The following is a 21,672-nucleotide window of genomic DNA, read 5'->3' on the forward strand; positions in this document are numbered from 1 at the left end:
GTACCAAACACCCCTTAAGTCTTAAGTTATCTCAGTATTATAGTCCAGAAATTATAATCTTGAACTAATTTATCACACCTTCCAAGTAGTATAAACTAATATGTACAAAGCTTGATGGATAAGACGAGATATCACATCTTATTCGGTGTACCTACCAAACGACCCCTAAGTCCTTAGTGCGGACCGAAAACAAAAGTTGGTAAACGTGCAGTGCACGTACGTCTGGGTGCGCGTGGGCTTACTTTCCAATATCATAAAAACCTACATAGACTCACATTAAACCCATCTCCCCTCTGTTCAAACAGCTACTACTAAGCTAGTCAGACAGTCAGATACCCAAAAAACAGAACAAAAACACATATATATACTCACAGAAGCAAAAATCAAACACTTACAAGGCACTAACCCACGATCCATCAAACATGCCAATCGCCGCCGCCACAACCACCGCCGCCGTCAATTTCCTTGCGGTTACAGCACGCTATGGCGGCAGCACATTAACGCCGTCTTTCCGTACATCCGTTTCCATTTCTAACGCCGTTAATACTAACTGTTCCCTCTCGATGAGTTCTAGCCCTAATTTTACTTCTAATCGCCGCACATTTTTCATGTTGTCATTTGCTGCTGCTGCTGCTGGCGGTGACGGCGGCGGTGATGATAATTTTAACGGCGGTAACGGAGGCGGTAGTGGAAATGGTGGTGGTGATGAGGAGAGTGGCGATCAGAAAAAGAATAAGAATGAGGCTTTGATTGCATTGCGGGAGGCAGGTAGGCAACTCCTAATATAATACTAATTTCTACTTCATATTGACTTGAAATCTTGAATTTGTTACATCTTGTTGAAAATTGCTTTCAGTTACTGCAGTAAGTTTGTTTTTAGCATAATGAGTTGGCTAGACGTAGGATGAATCTACTTTTGAACTTTTAAATTTTTAACGGATAGATTAGTCTACTTGAGATATTTTGGGCTTTTGATGTTATCATGCATATTTTCTGTTGTTAAGTTAGCATTTTAAAGCCCTCTATCACTTTTAAAATATTTTTGTTGCTCCACCATCTTTTAAAAAACCAATACAGCTGATAAATGATTTAAAATCCTGAATACGTCTCTGTAGTACAGTGATACTCCCTCCGTTTCAATTTGTTTGTATGGTTTTGACTTAGACACGGAGTTTAAGCTCCCTTTTGGCCATAGATTTTGAAGTTGAAACTTGAAAATTTGAGTTTTTGGAACTTGAAGTTGTGTTTGGACATGCGTTTAACTTGGAAGAAATTTGAAGTTTGTGGAAGTGAGTTCTCCCAAATACTGGCCTGAACTTGAAAATATTTTGAAGATACATTTTCAAAATCTGATCAAATTTCATGGCCAAACAGATATTTGAAGATAAATTTACAAAAAATGATCCAAAATCTATGGCCAAACGCTAGCTTAAAGAAAGTAAAGAAGGCTTTTGAATCTTGGGGTTGTTAACAAAAGATATGTGGAATGTACCAAAATGTCCTTTAATCTTGTGATCTTAAACATGTCTGAAAGTTGGAATTCGAGAGTTGCCAAAAAAGGAAAGAGACATTCTTTTTGAAACAGATTAAAAAGGAAAGTAAGACAAGCAAATTGAAATGGAGGTAGTATTTTGCATTAACTGATCTAAATTCTGAAAATTTTGGATTATCTTTGTAGGTAGGTCGTTGGAGAGTTTGCCGAAGGACTTGCAGGCGGCGATAGAGGATGGGAGAATACCTGGATCCATAGTATTGAGGTACTTTGAGCTAGAGAAATCTCCATTGTTGGCATGGTTGCTTCGTTTTGGAGGGTTTAAGGAGCGGCTATTGGCCGATGATCTCTTCCTTGCTAAGCTTGGAATGGAGTGCGGCGTTGGTATCTTCACTAAGGTTGGGAGCGGAACATTAGCTATTCTTAATTTGCATTTTAGCACTTATAATTGTTGGAAATTATTTGTGGAGGTTTGGACGTAAGAATTGTGAAATTTGGAAAAAAGTAGTATTTTCTTTCAAGTTGAAAATGGTATTTGAAAATTGGAGTTGTGTTTGGACAATAATACAAATTGAAGTTGTTTTTGAATGTTTGTGAGTGATTTGGAGTGGAAATTGTGAAAACAACTTTTTGGAGTTTTTCGAATTCCGGAAAATTGTAACAATTCTACGTCCAAACAGTTCTCCAAAATAAAATTCCGGAAAAAAGTAAAAAACTATCCATGGCCACTTGGTTTCCTCCCTAAAGTTCAATGCTTTTCTAACTCATTTAGCCCTTGATTTTTAAAGATATTTGACATCTTCTTGTACTTTCTGGCACATTTTTAAGGTGATTTACCAGTGGGAAGGCATACATTTTTGGGTTGTTTGATACTTCTTAACTTACGGGACCTAACAACTATAGTACTTTCTTTATATAAGTTTTATTTTCTTGTTTACTTTTCAAGATTCAAAGAAAGTGATAGATGATTAATTTTTGTTTTAAAATGTATTCTGTTGTCATGCTGAAATGGTAAAAATTGCATTTTTTCTGTTGATTTTAAGTATCTCGCATTTATTAACAAAAAGATGAATTAATCTAAATTTAACTCTGCGGATTTACGGATCCATAAGAACTCGAGCCAACAATGTTATACTTTTAGATCGTGTTATGTAGGGAAAGTGATTGCAAATGTTCCAACCACTCAATTTCCAGGGACTCTTTCCCAAAGATCTTAAAAGTCCAGCATGATACGCTGCTCTGCCTGTTCTTCACAAACAAAAGAAAAGAACAGCATTGTGTTATTTTGTCTTTGGAGATATTTTTCATGTGTCTCCTATATCTATTTGTGTATGAAATTGAGATTATTTCTCTGTGCTTTAATTGGTGACTCATTTTTCACCTGCTCTCTGTTACTTTGATGCTGTTAAATAGTATGAGCATTTATTTGTTACTTAAACTGCTTTGTTCCAGACTGCTGCTGAGTATGAGCGCCGCAGGGAAAACTTTTTTAATGAACTGGAAATTGTTGCCGCAGATGTGGTACGTTGCTCTTCTGAGTGATAACATACTATTGTTCTATATATCTGTCTGTCTGTTTTTCTTTTTGCTTGTAGTTCTAATAGAAAACAAGATGTTGAAGATTCTCTCCTAGATGTTGTTTATCCTTGGTTAATGATAAACTTAGATTTTAAATGGCAAATCATTGACGATTCTCTCGAAGGTCAGGTTTTAAGTTCTACATGCTTATCCAGAAATGTGTATCATCTTGTCGATACATGTACTTATGAAGATGGTGAGCTTCCTCAATGCTGTTGATCTGCTTGAAATCCATCCTCTTTTGTGCAACTTTTGTTTTTAGGAAGAAGGAAACCGAAAAAAAAAAAAAATACAAACATTCCACTCGGTTGCAGAGTTCTATCCTTGATATTTTGTGTTTGTTCTGCTCAGGTGATGGCCGTAATAGCAGATTTCATGCTCGTCTATCTTCCTGCTCCTACTGTTTCTCTCCGACCACGAATGGCTGTTGATGCTGGACGAATTGCCAAGTTCTTTCACCTTTGCCCAGATAATGCCTTTCAGGTCACTAATGTTTATCATGTCAAATTATATTTAGGTCATAAACACTTGGTTGTACTTCAGAAAGGTTGAAGGATAAAATTTGACTCCCTATTATATGCAGATGGCCCTGCCTGGAACATCATACTCATTGTTGCAAAGAATAGGTGCAATAGTGGTATGTGATTATTCTCTGTCTTCATGCCTCATTATTGGGAGCTAAAAAATTCAAGATTGAATTATTGACTGAATATCTGGTTTTGGTTGGATCAAATTTGTAGCGCAATGGGACTAAACTTTTCGCTGTTGGAACAGCCTCTTCCCTGGTAATACTCATCTTTTCAATTTTCATTCTAGATGTGTTTGCGCTGATACTTGCTTTTGTTCACCTTTATCCTTAAATGTTCCAAGTGAACTCATTGTTGGTGTTGATTGTTTTTCTTTTGAAGAAGATCCATCATCATTCATCATTTAGTGAAATGTTTTTTTTTTTTTTTTTGAAGTTGTAAGTAAATTTTATTGCTCCAGCACTAAGGATATACTGTAGCTGTACATATTTAGCAAAAATATATCACTTCTCTAGTCTTCTAGGGATTCTATGAGGTTGAAAATTTGTTTTGCTTCGTCTTCTAGTTCCTCTTTACACCAAAATAAACCAAAAGTATACAATTGACCGTAATCTTTTGAATGGCATTGACCATCTTGAAAACATCTCATGTTCCTTTCCTTCCATATTGTCCACCATATGCATTTGGGGGGATTGTTTTCCACCATTTTATCTTTCCTTAAATCCTTCTTTTCCTGTCATTTCAACATTTGTTCCGTAGTTTTGGGCATTGCCCAGAGAAGATTTACAATGTTGAGGAATAGCTGCCGTAGTTGGTCAGTCCTAGGACAGTGTAGAAAGAGGTGGCTAACGCTTCCAGTCTTCTCACCACGTTAGTAGCATCTGCTACACATCAAAATTCCCTTTCTGATGAAACATCTTAATTCGTATAGCATGCAAAAGGTTAATATCATCTAAGCTGCACCGTGTATCATGCCCTCCACGGCTCCAACACCCTTTGGCCCTTCCCTGATGACAAAAGTTTGTGAAAAAAATACAAGGATGTATTATGTTTTTTTCCCATAAAATTAATTGCTTTATTGTTGTCCAATGCCTCGACTTTTGCTTGACCATCTCCTGATGCCCTGATAATACCTACATTTTATACCTACTCTATGATGTATTGATTTCTTATTGGGCTCAAAGACAATGGGCTTTTTCTGTATGGCTAGTGACTAGCGACTATAAGATTTCACCAAAGTCCAATTGAGCCATCATAGGAAGCTTAAAATTATACAATTTAGAAAGACCATGTTTACACAGCCCATTGCACCATTAAACTCAGCTTAATAATTAACAAATACTAGAAATATTTTGATGAAGAACAAATACTAGAAATATAATGCTGGAGTTTTATTTTGAGCTGGTTTTCCCAAGGAAAAATTGCTCTGGGAAGTAGTTAAAATTTGAGGAAAGCAGAAACTTTGCTTATTTATGCAGAAGTGTAAAGGACAACTATTTGGTGGAGTTTGGATACGCACACAGTAATATAGCATGCAACCTGGGATCTCACTGCAGCCTGGCATAAAACTAAATTCTAAGATAATCACATTGACCCAAGATTATTCTGGAAGTGTTTGGAAGGGGAATGAGCTTTTTTTGGGAATTTCACCTATTCTGACTCGTGATTATTGTTTTTGGCATAACCTCTGTCATTAATAGTTAATACACAAAATTATACAATTTAGAAAGACCATGTTTACACAGCCCATTGCACCATTAAACTCAGCTTAATAATTAACAAATACTAGAAATATTTTGATGAAGAACAAATACTAGAAATATAATGCTGGAGTTTTATTTTGAGCTGGTTTTCCCAAGGAAAAATTGCTCTGGGAAGTAGTTAAAATTTGAGGAAAGCAGAAACTTTGCTTATTTATGTAATTTTGTGTAATTTTGAGGAAAGAGAGTCATGGCTTCTATATATGTAATTTTCTCAACTTCATTTTGAACAACTAATATCACTATTCTTTTCTTTGCTTGCCTTATGTTACATAATCCTTGGACAAAATTCTCTCTTTATCACCAAAATTATTTTCTTTATCCAGGTTGGGACAGTGGTGACAAATGCAGCACTAAATGCTAAGAAAGCTGTTGATAAGTCTTCTGCTGAAGAGGTGGAGAATTTGCCTGTTGTAGCAACCAGTGTAGCTTATGGTGTTTATATGGCAGTTTCTAGCAACCTTCGGTGAGTGTGATTGGATGAGTATGATCATTTAAACATGTCTTTCCACTATTTTGAGATCTTCTTCTTTTATGATCTGTCCTCTCATATTATAGTTTTTCATGTCCTAAGAAGTAAAATAGAAGCTCTATCCCAGTCATATTCTACCTGAGTCATGCATATCTCCACATTTTTTCATATATTAGTCCAAAAGAGATTCCTGCAAGATAAGCATATTAGTCCAAAAGAGGTTCCTTCAAGATAAGCATCTTTCTGAATAGAATATGTCACTGGTCACAATATTGTAAAATATAATGCAAAGTACCCGTTTACTTTCTAAACTTTGTATCTAGAGAAATCTGAAATCTTTTTCTTTTCCGTCTAAAGTGCAGTACGACTTTTCTGATGTTAGCTTGTGTGCAAAGAGTATTGCTCTTAGTTTCAAGGAATACAGATTGGTGTTCCAGTGCAGCCATTTGGCTTCCACCCCCTAGCCTGTTATACTGGGAGAGGCTGTTAAATTTAGTTTTCCTTTTGGGGAAATAAGGGTCTAGATGTGGCTGCGTAATGCGAGAACAATCAGTGGTATTCTTTTGTCATATGTAGTCGGGGATCTATTCTGCAAATGGGTCTATTCTGCAAAGTTATCTGTCTGAAAACACCGCTGTAGTTGTCTAGACATTAAAATAAATACCCCTTCCCCTCTTCAAGTAAATTCATTAGCACATTTCTTCTTTCTCAGATATCAAATAGTAGCTGGTGTAATTGAACAACGGATTTTGGAGCCCATGCTACACCAACACAAGTTGATGTTGAGTGCAATGTGCTTTGCTGTGCGAACAGGCAACACATTCTTGGGTTCACTATTGTAAGATCCTTCACTTCTTTCACAAATATTTGTCCTTCTATTTGCCCATTCCTTCAACTGATTAATCACATAACAAAAACTGGAAAATTGGTTTACAGGTGGGTTGACTATGCTCGTTTGATCGGAATTCAAAAGGCTCATGATCAAGAAGTTCCTGCCCAAAAGGCTCATGAGGCATAGGTGCATTGGCTTGGTTTTGAATTTCAGAAAGTCGATGTGTGCTTGTTAGACCATTTGAACATTACATGGAGATATGTCAGCGGCAAATAATTCGCTTTAGTAGAGGTTATAGACGGGAGAGACCTAGCATCTTCTTAGGCCTCTCAAGTATTTATAAGCTTATTGTAGTTTGATGATCTTTTTTTTTTTTTTTTTTTGGGTTGAGATACTTTTCTCTAAGTTTCTGATTTAAATTTTCTATCCTGTTTGGTACTTCCGTAAGTACCAACTATAGAATTATGAAAATGATTTGTAAATTGAATGCATCTTTTTCGCGCTTGGATACGTATTGGTGATATGCATTCTCGATTCATGAAAATGAAAGAGACTTACTGAAGTTCAATCTCAGTATGCTTTATATTAATATTCATAGTTGCTTTTTATGGGTTTGTTTTCCAGTTTTAATCATTTGAGTCTTCGATATTATATAGCGATCTTCATGTGCATTTCTATTACTCTACCTGTGTATCATTCGTCTATCCATAATTGGTTCCCAATAATCGGTCCAAATGTTCCTAACTAAACTTTGGCAAAAATGTAAGCTGGAAAAGTTGAATATTCGGATCTGAGAAATAGATTGTGAATCAACTTTTGAAGTTTTACTTAACTCATTGTTCTCATACGTGTCCTTTTCTTCCAATTTACTTGGCGCTATTACCATTTGAGAAAATATTTTTCTTTCCTGTCATCCTAGTATTATCTTTAAGTTTATGTTCTGTCACTTTTTGTCAAAGGTTCACCAATGACTTGCAACTTGCAAGTTCAATGCCATGATGGCTCACAACTTGGACAATCTCCTTTGTTCTTATGGCGAAACCCATGTCCTCTTCATGTTTGGTGTCTTTCCATTACTTAACATGATAGTTCAACTTTGTAAGCCACTCTCCTACCTAAACTTTCTAGTTTGCGCGACATGAAATCAATGATCTTGAAGCACTCAAGGGCGCGACCTAGTGGTCAATGAAGTGGATTGAGCGTCATGAGGTCTCATGTTCAAATCCCAGCAGAGACAATGACACTAGGTGAATTCTTCCCATCTGTTCTAGCCTTGGTAGACAGAGCTATCTGGTACCTATTGCTGGTGGGAGGTGGTAGGTAGAATTAGTCGAGGTGCGCGCATGCTGGCCGAGACACCACTATTATCCAAAAAAAGAAAAAATCAATGATCTCGATCAGATTGATATTCCAATCTAAGAAAAAATCAATGATCTCGATCAAATTGATATTCCAATTTTTCTTCTTAGAATATAATGATTTGAACTCGTAAGTTGGACCAAAAATATTGCCTCCCAAAGCAGAAACCGTAGATCTGTAAAATTATCCTCGTAGTTTTAGTTGCGTAATTGATCAACAACGTAGCATCTCTATCAATTTGAACTCATTTTTTCCTGTCAAATTCATCAATTTGAACTCATTTTCTCCTATCAAAACTTGTTCATAATCGTCTTTACTACATCTAACATTATTTGAGTTTTTGTCAAACTTCACTCAATCTTGTCCGTGTTAGTCTATCCATTTCTTTCTTCGCTCCTGCATTCCCTAGTCATCTGAAGCTTTACCTCTCGCTTTGTTAATAAATAATAACCATATACTCTTCAAAGGCTTCTTAGTAGCTCTTAATTCGATGGGACTTAAAAAATGAATTAAATCACTTTACCTTTTATTTTTACAATTACTAGGCTAATGTTTCATATGCAGTTGACCTAGATTAACTAAAATTAGTAAAAGGGGCTCTTTTGAAACGGGCTTGGCGCACGATAAGCAAGGACGGCTATCTTGCACCATGGCCCGTTGCCGCCGACAAACAACTCCGTCTCCCCCATCATCTTCGGAGGTAAAGGATGACGAACCGCCTGAAAAACCACCTCCAAAACCACCTACAAAACCACCAGATCTGACAGAAATACTAGAGTGCAGACCTGGTAGTAGAACGGTAACGCTGGCAAATGGAGTAGCACAACCATTAGCACCGAGAATGCTAGCACACTGGGTGCCAGGGCGAGATAGTGCACCTACGGTATTTCAACACCCAAAGGAAACATCGCCAATGGCCCCAACCACTGAAGAAATTAACATGGCAGCAGCAGCTCGGAAACTTACTTACTCCGCAAGGTCGAATAGGGCACTTATTGAAGAGGAAAATGTGCAAATTGAAGAGAAAAACGCAGCGCCTACTAAAACCCTAGTGGAAATTTTAAGAGGGAATCGGGTTAGACAAAAAGGTCTACAACTAAGCTTCTATCCACCAGAAATCAAAGATTGAGTGAAGGTTGTGAAATTGAACCACGAAGAACTCGAGAAACGGTGTGACAAATGGAAGACGACGCTGATTGGATATGTGATGGGGGGAAACCCTAGTTTCAAGGATATGCTAAAATTTGTCTACGGTGTATGGAATTCAGTGGCTACACCCAGAGTTTATTATCATGACGATGATTACTTTTGTCTTCAAATTCGCAACTGAGGGAGATAAGGAAGAAATCCTAGAAAATGGGCCATATACATTTCAAAACAGACCGCTGATAATTCGAGAGTGGACTTCTGATTTTGAAGTTAGCAAGGAACCACAGAGGATTGTACCAATTTGGGTAAATTTGCCAAGGTTTCCAGTTCAGTGCTGGGCTGAGGAAAACCTTGGGAGAATTGCAAGTTACCTGGGTAAACCACTGTGTTCAGATCGACTAACTGCAGAATGTGAACGACTCTCTTATGCAAGGGTACTAATAGAGATGGATATTACTCAACCGATGCCTAACGAGATGGTAATTGAGAAGCCTGATGGATCTACTTGGGAACAGGCTATAGAGTATGAGTGGCAACCAAAGTTCTGTGTTGATTGCAATTCCTTTGGGCACCTAGCAGGGGAATGCAAAGTAGAAATGGTAGTTCCAAAGAAAAAGAATAGGCGGAGGAGAAGAGAGTATCCAACACGGCAAGCTAAAGATGTACCCCCAAATAAACCCACCACACCAGGACCTAGTACTGTAATGCAAAACACATCTGGGGAGCCGGTGGCAGAGGTAAATCTACAAGTGAATGCAAGAGGAAAACAGACTGTAGTGGCTCATAAAGCACCACATATAGATCCTGCTGTTATGGCCCAGAAAAATAACAATGCTGCTCTGCAGATAGGGGCAAGACCTCCTGATATTCAACAACAAGATGGTATGCAACCGGACCACTCGCAAAGGCTGTCTAAAGGGGGTATTCCCACTACTATTTCTCCTATATGATACTGTTCTCACGGAACATTAGAGGACTGAATAAGTTCTTTAAAAAGAAAGAGTTTAGGAGTTTTCTTTATAAGAATAAACTGGACCTAGTTGCCTGTTTGGAAACTAGAGTTAAGCAGAATAATAGTAGTAAAATACAACAGTTTATGGGACCTGAATGGAGCTTTATATCAAACTATACTCATGCACCCAATGGAAGGATGTGGCTAGGGTAGAAGGCAGCCACTTTTGAAGTGATTGCTCTATTTACTTCGGCTCAAATAATACACTGTTGAGTGAAAGATAAAATGTCTGATTTCAGTAGTTATGTTACCTTTGTTTATGGAATGCACACTGTGGCTGATAGAAGGACATTATGGAAGGATTTAAGACTACTGAATACTAGTGTTAGTGAAGCATGGCTCATAATGGGAGATTTCAACACTCCATTACATGCAGATGATAGACTGAATGGAGCCCCTGTGCATTATAGTGAAACAAAGGATTTCCAGGAATGCCTAGATGATATAGGGGTGGGCCAACTCACTAGAAGGGGAAATCAATACTCATGGAATAATAAAAGGGATGCAGAGTCAAGAATATATAGCCATATAGATTGGTTTTTGGGAACAGTGACTGGTTCACTAAATACACTCACATAGAGGCAATATATATACTACCTGGTTGTTCAGATCATTCTCCAGTAATGATTAATACAACTGCTTCCAGAGGGCCACCAGTCAAACGACCATATAGACTGCTTAATGTGCTACTACCTCAAGAAAGATATAAGGAAGCAGTTCAAGCAGCATGGAGTCAAGAAGTGCAGGGCTATCCAATGTATGTTATCTGTAGGAAACTGGCAAAACTGAAACAACTGACCCAGGGTATGCAGAAAGAGATGTCTGCAACTGATATCAAACTCCAACATATGAAAGATGAGTTGTGCAGAGTACAGACTAGGCTAAATGATGATCACCTTAACCCAGAGTTGATCCAAGAAGAAAGAGGACTACATGTGCTAATAGAGAAATTGAGTAACATTCAGGAGCAGATATTGAGGCAGAAATCCAGAGCTACATGGATTGTACATGGAGACCAGAACACTAAATATTTTCATGCCCAGCTGAAAGCCAGACAAGCCAGAAATAAGGTTACATCCATCTACACTGAACAAGGTATACACCTTACTGATCCTAAACTAATACAGAAGGAATTCATTGAGTTCTTTCAAAAGCTACTAGGAGAATCAACACCTGTCATGCCTAGTATAGACATCAACATAGTGAGAGATGGACCTTGTTTAACAATAGCTCAGCGACAACAATTGTTAAAACCTGTCACTGAAGAGGAGGTTACTAATGTGGTGAAAAATTTACCAACTGATAAGGCCCCTGGTATTGATGGGTACCCTGCTGAGTTTTTTAAACATTACTGGTCAATAGTTGGTGCTGATGTTCAGAAAGCTGTTATGCAATTCTTTGATAATGGTAAAATGTTGAGAGAAATAAACTGTGCCACAGTGAATTTAATCCCAAAAGTTACTAATCCAACATATGTCAAGGAATTTAGACCTATAGCATGCTGTACGACTCTCTACAAGATTATAGCCAAGATCCTTACCAACAGACTAAAGACTGTTGTAGATTTCTTAGTTGGCCCTGCATAGTCTGCTTTTATAGAAGGTAGAAATATTCTTGACAATGTCATATTGGCTCATGAGTTGATTAAAGGTTACATGAAAACAACAATCTCCCCTAGATGCACAATCAAAGTAGACATTAGAAAGGCATATGACTCTGTGGAGTGGTGTTTTTTGAAAATGATACTGTTGGAATTTGGGCTACCAACAAGATTTGTAAACTTGGTAATGGAGTGTGTCACTATAGTTAGCTACTCATTACTGATAAATGGAGGTCTGACACCACAATTTCAGGCGAAAAAGGGACTCAGGCAAGGTGATCCTATGTCACCTTACCTGTTTGTGTTAGTAATGGAATATATGAGCAGGTCTATGAAACAGTTAAGTCTAAATCCAGACTTTAACTTCCACCCCAGATGCTCCAGGCTACTTATTACACATATTTGTTTTGCGGATGACCTTTTACTTTGCTGCAGAGCAGATGAGAGTTCACTACAACTTATGATGCAAGCCTTTAGCCACTTCTCAGAAGTATCGGGACTTAAGGCCAATATGGAGAAAAGCTGCATTTATATGGCTGGAGTGACTAATGAATTCAGAGATCAGATACTACATCAGCTGAGCTTTACTGCTGGTTCATTGCCTTTCAGGTATTTGGGTGTACCTCTATCCTCAAGGAAACGGAGTGTTAATCAGTGTATGCCACTCATAGACAAGATAGTTGCCAAAATCAAGTGCTGGACAACCAGATTTCTGTCATACTTTGGAAGGTTGCAACTTATCAAAAGTGTACTGTTTGAAGTACAAACTTACTGGGCCCAGGTGTTCTTAGTTCCCAAGAAAGTCCATCAACAGATCACAACAATATGCAAAACTTTTCTTTGGAAGGGAACAACTGAAAGTAGCAAAAAAGCCCCTGTGGCTTGGGAAACACTCTGCAAGCCTAAATCATCAGGAGGCTTGGACATCATAGACTCTATCTTATGGAATAAAGCAGCTCTTCTTAAGATCCTATGGGCACTGGCTAAAAAAAAAAAGATAGACTCTGGGTAGTTTGGGTACACAGTGTGTATATCAAGAGACAAGACCTGCAGGAAATGGAGAATCCCAAACAAGCAAGTTGGATTATGAGAAAAATATTTGATGCCAGGAAGATGCTGATCACGGGACTTGAAGACTTAAACTCACCCGAGGTCCAGGAGAAATTTAAAATAAGCAAAGCTTACAGAGCCCTTCAGCCAACCTGGCCAAAGGTACATTGGAAGAAATTGGTACTGTTGAAGGGATTGGTACCAAAACACCAATTCATTCTATGGTTAGCCATACAAAGAAAGCTGGCAACAGTCGATCGACTTCAAAAATGGGGCATACAAGTGGAAAAGAACTGTGTTTTATGTGAAACAGATGTGGAAGAGAACTTGGACCATTTATTCTTCCAATGCTCATACTCTCAATTCATTTGGAAAACTCTTATGACATGGATTGGGACCAGTAGGCAGATTGGCACTTGGGAATCAGAGATTACTTGGCTAGCACAACGGACTACAGGTAGAAATTCAACATGCATAGTCCTTGGAATTGTATTTGCAGCAGTAGTCTACCACATCTGGCAGGAAAGAAACAACAGAAGATTCCAACGACAACGAAAAGAGAAGACAGCAAGGGTTAGAGAAATAGTATTACTGCTACATATAATTGGCCAAAACTGTAAATGGAAAGGAGTCCTAGATACTCTAAATAGTTATCCATGCTAGTCATATGATGTACACACTGAGGGAAATTGTCCAGGAACAATTCTTGAGCCTGAGATAATGGACAGTGGGTAGAGTATATTAGAGATTATGTTTATGGACAAACCTGACTCTATAGTCCAAAGAGCAGGCCGTGTAACTATTTCCAACTGGTTGAAATAAAAATTCCTTTTCGACCAAAAAAAAAAAAAAAAACTAAAGTTAGTAGACTATTAAGTAATACTCAAGCAGCTAATCTGAGGATTAGTCTTTTTGAAGCTATTCACTCTCTATTAATAGTTATCTTGTGTTGCACGGTGGACGTCTAATGAAAGGAGTTAACAAGATTCACTTCCAAGAAATTTCCAACTTAATGAAACAACGTCGACTTGCTTAATTTGAAGATGTGTCAAGTGAGTCTAAAAACTCTATTAAGCAACCTTAATGTATAAAATATATATTCTAATCAGAAAAGAATGTGTTTAACCAGCTAATTAATTTGTTAATCATATTTACTTTTTTCTCAGATTTAGTTTCATCCATATTAAAGTGAATATTTTTACTCATTAATTAAACTTTCTCGTGTTAATAAAGCAAAATAAATAATAAACTGAATCGAAGTTGTCACGTTTCAGAGAAACACTTTCCTTTCCACATGAAAGGGAGAATCACTTCAACAATTTTATGATATAGAAGTTACAAGATGATTTTAATTTTTTGTTCAACGGATATTGTGATATCAGAAAATACAATATATATTACAAGATAGAATATTAAACTTTTAACAAAAGGTTATCTTTTCCTAATTTTTAAAAAGTTGGACTTGAGATACTAAGGTTTGTTTTACATGTTCAGCATATATTGGAGAGAAAAGACCCGAAATTTTAATCATTGAGTTCGTCGAAAACCAATAAGACAAATACATTAAGACGGACAATTAGCTTTCAAGAAAAAGAGGCGGATCGATTTAAAATTTTTTGGTTCGTGATTTTAGTCCTTCAAAGTTATTGAGTTCTAAATTGATAATTTGTACATATTATTTAGTATATTTTTTAATAAAAATATAAGGCTTTGGACCAGAGCTGCTTGGTTCGACCAAACTCGTAACTGAGGAGCTAGCTTCGCCCCTGATAAATTACACTGTCATTTATCCTTTTCTTATTGAATCTAACTTCTATATACTGATGGTGTAAAATACGTTATCAACTCACTTAATTTAAAGATAATCAAAGATAGGTATTCGTAATAGTGACATTTATTGTTTGCAAAATAAGGCAAGTCATGATTACAACTGATAGATTGCAATATTGCTTGTGCAAAGGTTCATTTACACTGTTAGTGATATTAGTATTATCGTATGATTTTTTATTTTAAACTTGCACATATATTTAACACATATATAACTCATGCGAAGAACCAAATGATTACATGTTCACTATTTCCCATTTTCTTCTCTACCTAGTATTCTCTCAAACATGTCTACATTTGACAAATCTAAACTGATTAGCATTTCCAAAACAGTGCTGATATGTGGTTTAGTCCTATACTTAGGCTTTATTATCTTTTACAGTGACTCTAATTGTCCATCTTCTGAGCTTCTCTCTTCTTTCAGATTGAAATGGGCACCTTTTAATTCTCAATCAAATGTGGCACAAACCAACAGTGCCACAAATATTAGCCACCTCCTTTTTGGTCTTTTGGGTTCTGAAAAAGCATGGCACCATAGAAAATCATACATTGAATCATGGTGGAGACCAAATGTTACAGAAGGATATCTTTTACTAGATGTTCCTCCAAAAGGTGATCTTCTCCCATGGTCCTCAAATTCACCTCCTTATAAAATATCCGATGATGTTCCAAAACTTGTTGACGAAACCAAACATGTCGATGCAACCGTTTTAAGGTTGGTTCATGGGATAATGGAGGTGTTTAGAGAGGAACATGAAGATGTAAGATGGTTAATTATGGGGGACGATGATTCGATATTTTTCTTGGATAATATGGTTGATATTCTTGCACAATATGATCATAAGAAGTACTATTATTTTGGAGGACATTCGGAATTTATATTGTCGAATTATTGGTACTCATTCAATCAAGGTTTTGGTGGAGCTGGATTCATGTTGAGTTATCCTTTGGCTAAAGCATTGGCAAAAGATATGGTTAATTGCCTAAAGAGATATAATTATTTGAATGCTGCTGATAAAACTACAATGACTTGCATAGCTGACATTGGTGTCAATCTTTCTCCTCTTCAAGGTATTCATCAGGTAAGTTTTCTCCCAACCAAAAGAAATTACTTAGTAAGTCCATTCCCGCATACCCATGGGATTGCTATCCCATCCCGCATACCAAACGTAAAAGAATATGTTAGCTAGAGGTGCTCAATTGGGGATTGTGATTTTTCACTTGTCAGTCAATGTCGAAATCCTGCCTTATTCCTTTTTGAATTTGTTGAATCGAATGATATTTCTACTCAATTTATTTCTTTTCTCTTCTTCCTTAGAATCAATCTTTTCTTTCATGGTTTAAATTCCCGAAAATTAACCATGATATACAAGTCGAATACTAAACATAGAAACAGAGCGTGCAGCTTTTGTTACTAGCATAGATTGAGCTGAAGAAAAGTTCTATCAACTAATTACGTTGATTAAATTTCTTTCTTCTTCATTAATACATGTTTATTAACTTATTGCAGATTGATCTACGCGGTGATTTATCAGGATTTCTATCATCCCATCCAAAATCTCTACTAATGTCACTTCACCATTTTGACATGGTTGAACCAATTTTTCCCTCAATGGATCGTGGACAATCAATATTCCACCTCCAAAATGCTGCACAATATGATCAATCACGAATGTTACAACAAACCATATGCCACCACAGGTCTAAAGGTTGGACATTTTCAGTTTCTTGGGGATACTCAGCTCATATTTATGAGAAAATTATGCCTAGAAGTTGGATACAAAATCCTATTGAAACATTTAAAACATGGCAAAAAAGTCCTAATCCACCACATTATATGTTTGATGTTAGAAGTCCTTCGTGGGATCCTTGTGAAGCTCCTCATGTATTTTTCTTCAAGTCCATTGAGAAAACACCAAGAAATGAAATTCTTACAACATATACTAGAGCATGGCCACGAGGAATAGGAGCTTGTTTGTCTGCTGGAAATCATTCTGCCGAATATGTTTCTGAAATTCATGTTTATTCATCAGCAATAAAACGTATCCAGGTAATGCTTTTCACATCCATAATCTCCTTTTGCCTTCCCCATAAATTCTCAATATAGTATATATGGAGTGTATTTTCTTATATATATAATCAAGCAATTAGTCTTAAGACAAAATATGTTTTGTTAGAATAGTTCATTCAAATTAAATGGTCTTTTAGAAACATAGGTTTTTCCCATCGACTACCGGTGGGAAAATTTGTGCTATAAAACATGATTTTTCCTACCGAACTAGCTCACTGGGTAAACGCATGGCGGGAAACAGCTGGTTCCCATTGAAACGCTGGAAACTTCATAATTTTTCCGTGTGAAAACATTACTAATTTTTCTTTCTCACTGATTTAATCAAAATATATGTGCGAATAACCACTGAACAATTTTCAATGGAAAAATAGTAATTTTTTAGTAGTGATACCGAGTATAATCCCCCTATCCAATACCTTTGTGAAGTAAAGAGACTGTTTTCGATAAACCTCGGCTCAAGAAAATCTTTTTCAAAATAGGGTTTGAATTTGAAAGAAATGCAAGCGTAAAAAGCTCATCCGGCTAAATTTGTGTGCAGGAAAAAATAATTTATCCGACTATTTTTAAAGACAAAATTTAACTTACTAGGCTAACGAGAAACAAAATTGAAAGATTGGCAATAGAAAAAAAGGTTATATGGTGCCAATAATCCAAATTAATGTGAATCATAGAAAAGAAATTTGTTCATTTTGCCATAACTTGCAAATTATGCTAATTAACGTGATGTACTCATCGTAATGCCATATGCTAATTGTGAAGAAAGTTGGAATGGAATATTCTATACTTAGGAATCCCTTACTCTGTCTCCCTCTACTATAATTGCTTTGAAAATGGACAAAACAAATCGTGGATTTCATCGATGAATGTCGATGTTTTTCATAAAGAATATTAGAACGTAACGTTTTCATAAATGACAGACATATTCTGGAATTATCTCCACAACTTGTCTAGTTATATGATGTCAAAGCAAACTTTGTAAGAGGAAAAAACAGATTATAGTATTAGCTCATATATGTTTAAAAAGCAGGTCATGCCAATAGAAAAATAGATTATTGACGTAAAGAAAACGACCATGTGAAGTTGAATCAAAACAAACAATAGAGACAGCCAACCTCCTTTTGTCCTTTGACATTACAAATCCCTTCTTGAAAATGAGATTTGGTTCAGCAAAATAAAACTTGATTATGTTAATTAATCAATTTAGGAGTCCGGAACCTAAATGACCCCCCCAAAAAAAAAAAAAAGTGACCAAAATAACCCATGAAAAAAAAAAGTTATCAAAGTACCTTTAACCCAATTTTTTTTGCATGTGATACAAAAATGAGTTAACATCCGTTATCCGAGTTTTTTATAGTGTTCTTTTTTTTTTTTTTCTTTTTTCTTTTTTGCATAACGCAACTAAAAGTTGCGTTATGCGACATGCCCTACAAACCCAAATTACTTTGCAATTCTAAAAGTTGATTTACATTCTATATGCAATTCTATTTAATTATTAAGTTTAATTAGCCCTTTTTTCATTTCTAGTTTGTATCCACTTTTTTATTATATATAAAGTAGTAATTATGTGATTATTAATTACATATAAAATAGTTCTCAAGAGATTATTTAATTATAATATTTAAATTCACTTTCTTACTGTCATGAATATTATAAAATCCTGCACTTACACTCTCTATGGGGATAGCCGTTACTAAACATATTAAAATATAAGTATAAAAAATAAATTAAAATTATAAATAACGCAAATTACTTAATAAAATATGCCAACTATTATTATTAACTTTTTCGCACATTAAGGAAGCACGCATTATAAAATTTTATTATACAAAATTTCTCATTTTTAGTTTGTTTGTTTATTCTTTTGGTTTAAAATTATTTTCAATTTACTTATTCCGATAAAATGTCACTTGTGTAGGATTTCTTAAGAAGTCATTTAATTATAATATTTTATTAACTAAGAATTTCTCATTTTTAGTTTGTTTATTTATTCTTTTGCTTTAAACTTATTTTCAATCTACTTATTCCGATAAAAATTCATTTGTGTAGAATTTCTTTAGAAGTCATTTAACTAATATTTTATCAAATAAGAATTTCTCATTTTTAGTAATATAAAAAAGGCAATTTTACTACTATAAAAAAGGACATTTGGATTCACACTTGGTGCAAAATCATAGTAATTCGCCCCGACAAGTGGTTTTTTACTATCTTCGAATGAATTTCCATAACGCACTGATAGATCTGACCTGTAATTACATTCTGTAAATCACTGTGCTATTTTTTTTGGCTAGCGTTGAAATTTGCACTTTTTTCTTGATATATTTTTCTTTACTAGATCACACGACAAATGATTGGTTTTGTATTGTAGCATTCTAAAATAACGTATTTAAAAATAAAATATTATAATTAAATAACTTCTTAAGAAATCCTACACAAATGAAACTTATCAGAATAAGTAAATTGAAAATAATTTTAAAGCAGAAGAATAAATAAACAAACTAAAAATGAGAAATTCTTATTTGATAAATGTTATAATTAAATGACTTCTTATGAAATCCTACACAAATGAAATTTTATCGAATAAGTAAATTGAAAATAATTTTAAAGCAAAAGAATAAATAAACAAACTAAATATGAGAAATTCATATTTAACAAAATATTATAATTAAATGACTTCTTAAGAAATCCTACACAAATGATATTTTCTCGGAATAAGTAAAATGAAAATAATTTTAAAGCAAAAGAATAAATAAACAAACTAAATATGAGAAATTCATATTTAACAAAATATTATAATTAAATGGCTTCTTTATAAATCCTACACAAATGATATTTTCTTGGAATAAGTATATTGAAAATAATTTTAAAGCAGAAGAATAATTATGCAAACTAAAAATGAGAATTTTTTTTAATTTTATAATGGTGCTTGCGTAATGTGCGGGAAAGCTAATAATAATAGTTAACATATTTTATTAAGTAATTTGAGTTATTTATAATTTTGATTTATTTTTTATAATTATATTTTAATATGTTTAGTAACAGCTGTCCCCATAGGAAGCGTACGTAAGCGCTGGATTTTTATAATATTCACGGCAGTAAGAAAATGAATTTAAATATTATAATTAGATAATTAAATAACCTCTTGAGAACTACTTTATATATAATTACTAATTACATAATTACTACTTTATATAAAATTAAAAAGTCGATACAAACTAAAAAAATGAGAAAAAGGCTAATTAAACTAAATAATTAAATAGAATTGCATATATAATGTAAATCAACTTTTAGAATTGCAAAGTAATTTGGGTTTGTAGGGCAAGTTGCTTGTTGCTATGTAATTTTTTTTTTTTTTAAAGAAAACTAAAATAAACTCGGGTAATGGATGTTAACAAAGGACGTTAACTCATTTTTGTATAACACACAAAAAAGTTGCGTTAAAGGTACTTTGGTAATTTTTTTTTCATGAGTTATTTTGGTCACTTTTGTTTTTTCGTGGGTCATTTAGGTTCCAGACTATTTAATTCGCTGTAATAAAAGATTCTTTAGACCATTTGGAATTGCAACAAAACAATTTAATGATGAAACTAGTACTAATTGATAAACTATGAATTTCATGATTAAGACAAACGATTGGCTCCAAATGTAATAAGTTTGTCATATCTGTTAAAATTTTAGCCGCCCAAAAAAACTACTAATATAGGTCATGACTCTAAACGTTGCTTGATATTCTGTGAGAATAAAGCAGCGTTATGTAATTCGAGAGTAGGAAAAATTGTTAACTTCTGACTCTTTTAATAAAAATAAATATAATTATTACTCTTATTTAATTATTTGTTAGCTACATATTGTCAAATCCTTGATTAAACATACACCTAAGGTCTTACTACACAACCACATTAATCCGCACTGTAAATATTGTTTTAAAAGATTTGTGGCATTTCAGACATTATCTGGATATGTCTGAGTTATGTATATTAGCAGGAAGTTTAATATTTGTAGCCATAAGTTAGCTAAGCATATTTTATCATTTGTGAAGGAAGTCTCTTAGATTGACAACTATTCTGTTTGGTAATCACTGAGACCACACAAGCTGTTGTGCACACGTCTGAACTTTTAGTATAACTTACTTTCAACGAAAACAATTTTTTTTAGATAATTTATTCACATTTCAAAAAATATAAAACTTCTACCGGATAATACTTTCATGTAATTAATTGTCATTTTTATGTTAATGAAGCATAGTCCTGATAATGGCTTACTAAAGTTTAATTGGACATTTGATAACGAAGAACAAAGACGGACAAATATTTCTGAATACAAGGAGTACAAAACAAGAAAACCACAAAACTATATTTCCCCCATCCTATCCCCTAATTAAAAGGAAAATAGTAAAATTCTCGTTGGTATGAAAGTTACAAAAACCTCCTTTATATGTAGTGTTTAATTTATTTTTTCTCTTCTTTCTTTATTCTTTTCAGATTGATAGATGTGAATGTTGTGACATTATTCATGAGGCTGGATCCAACAAGGCTGAGGTCAAGTATAGGGAGTGCAAGGCAGATGAGATAATAGCTTGATCGATCCATAACGTACTCTAGAAGCAATTATGTTGATTTTATTTTTCTCATTTTTACCAAAATTTTCCAATATCTTGAATGGCTCAAATTATTACATATCTGGATATATTTTCACAGGAAAGTTGGTTTTTTTCCGCCTTTTATTTTAGTGATGAACAACCACTCCCACTTGGGATCTTCATCTTTTACTTTCTTCTTTTAATTAAAGAAAAACAGATGCCGAGCTTGAATAAAAAAATATGCACGGCCAGCTCAACGTCCTCTATGGCCTGAAGTCAAATCTTGATGAGAGGCCCTAACTTTTCTTTTTAAAAACCTTCTCATATATTTTCATTATGAAGTCAATTTTTCTAACCGGTGCAATCA

At 34.8% G+C, this 21,672-nt stretch overlaps 4 protein-coding genes across 4 annotated transcripts; all 4 read left to right on the top strand.

Moving 5' to 3' along the window:
- Positions 1-290: 290 nt before the first annotated feature.
- Positions 291-7,229, top strand: LOC132643598 (protein RETICULATA-RELATED 4, chloroplastic-like). Its single transcript, XM_060360065.1, has 9 exons — positions 291-768; positions 1,679-1,890; positions 2,945-3,013; positions 3,422-3,553; positions 3,654-3,707; positions 3,811-3,855; positions 5,684-5,823; positions 6,542-6,667; positions 6,766-7,229. The coding sequence occupies exons 1-9, from the start codon at positions 423-425 to the stop codon at positions 6,845-6,847; spliced, it is 1,206 nt and encodes a 401-aa protein (XP_060216048.1). The 5' UTR covers positions 291-422; the 3' UTR covers positions 6,848-7,229.
- Positions 7,230-9,312: 2,083 nt separating this feature from the next.
- Positions 9,313-10,119, top strand: LOC132643924 (uncharacterized). Its single transcript, XM_060360460.1, has one exon. The coding sequence runs from the start codon at positions 9,313-9,315 to the stop codon at positions 10,117-10,119; it is 807 nt and encodes a 268-aa protein (XP_060216443.1).
- A 2,718-nt stretch (positions 10,120-12,837) lies between these two features.
- LOC132643925 (uncharacterized) lies at positions 12,838-13,494 on the top strand. Its single transcript, XM_060360461.1, has one exon. It carries the CDS (start codon positions 12,838-12,840, stop codon positions 13,492-13,494), a length of 657 nt encoding a protein of 218 aa, XP_060216444.1.
- A 1,419-nt stretch (positions 13,495-14,913) lies between these two features.
- Positions 14,914-21,458, top strand: LOC132599634 (uncharacterized). Its single transcript, XM_060312939.1, has 3 exons — positions 14,914-15,740; positions 16,169-16,708; positions 21,208-21,458. The coding sequence occupies exons 1-3, from the start codon at positions 14,946-14,948 to the stop codon at positions 21,304-21,306; spliced, it is 1,434 nt and encodes a 477-aa protein (XP_060168922.1). The 5' UTR covers positions 14,914-14,945; the 3' UTR covers positions 21,307-21,458.
- Positions 21,459-21,672: the final 214 nt, after the last annotated feature.

This window comes from Lycium barbarum, chromosome 6 (genome assembly GCF_019175385.1).
Source record: "Lycium barbarum isolate Lr01 chromosome 6, ASM1917538v2, whole genome shotgun sequence".
NCBI classification, from domain to species: Eukaryota; Viridiplantae; Streptophyta; class Magnoliopsida; order Solanales; family Solanaceae; genus Lycium; species Lycium barbarum.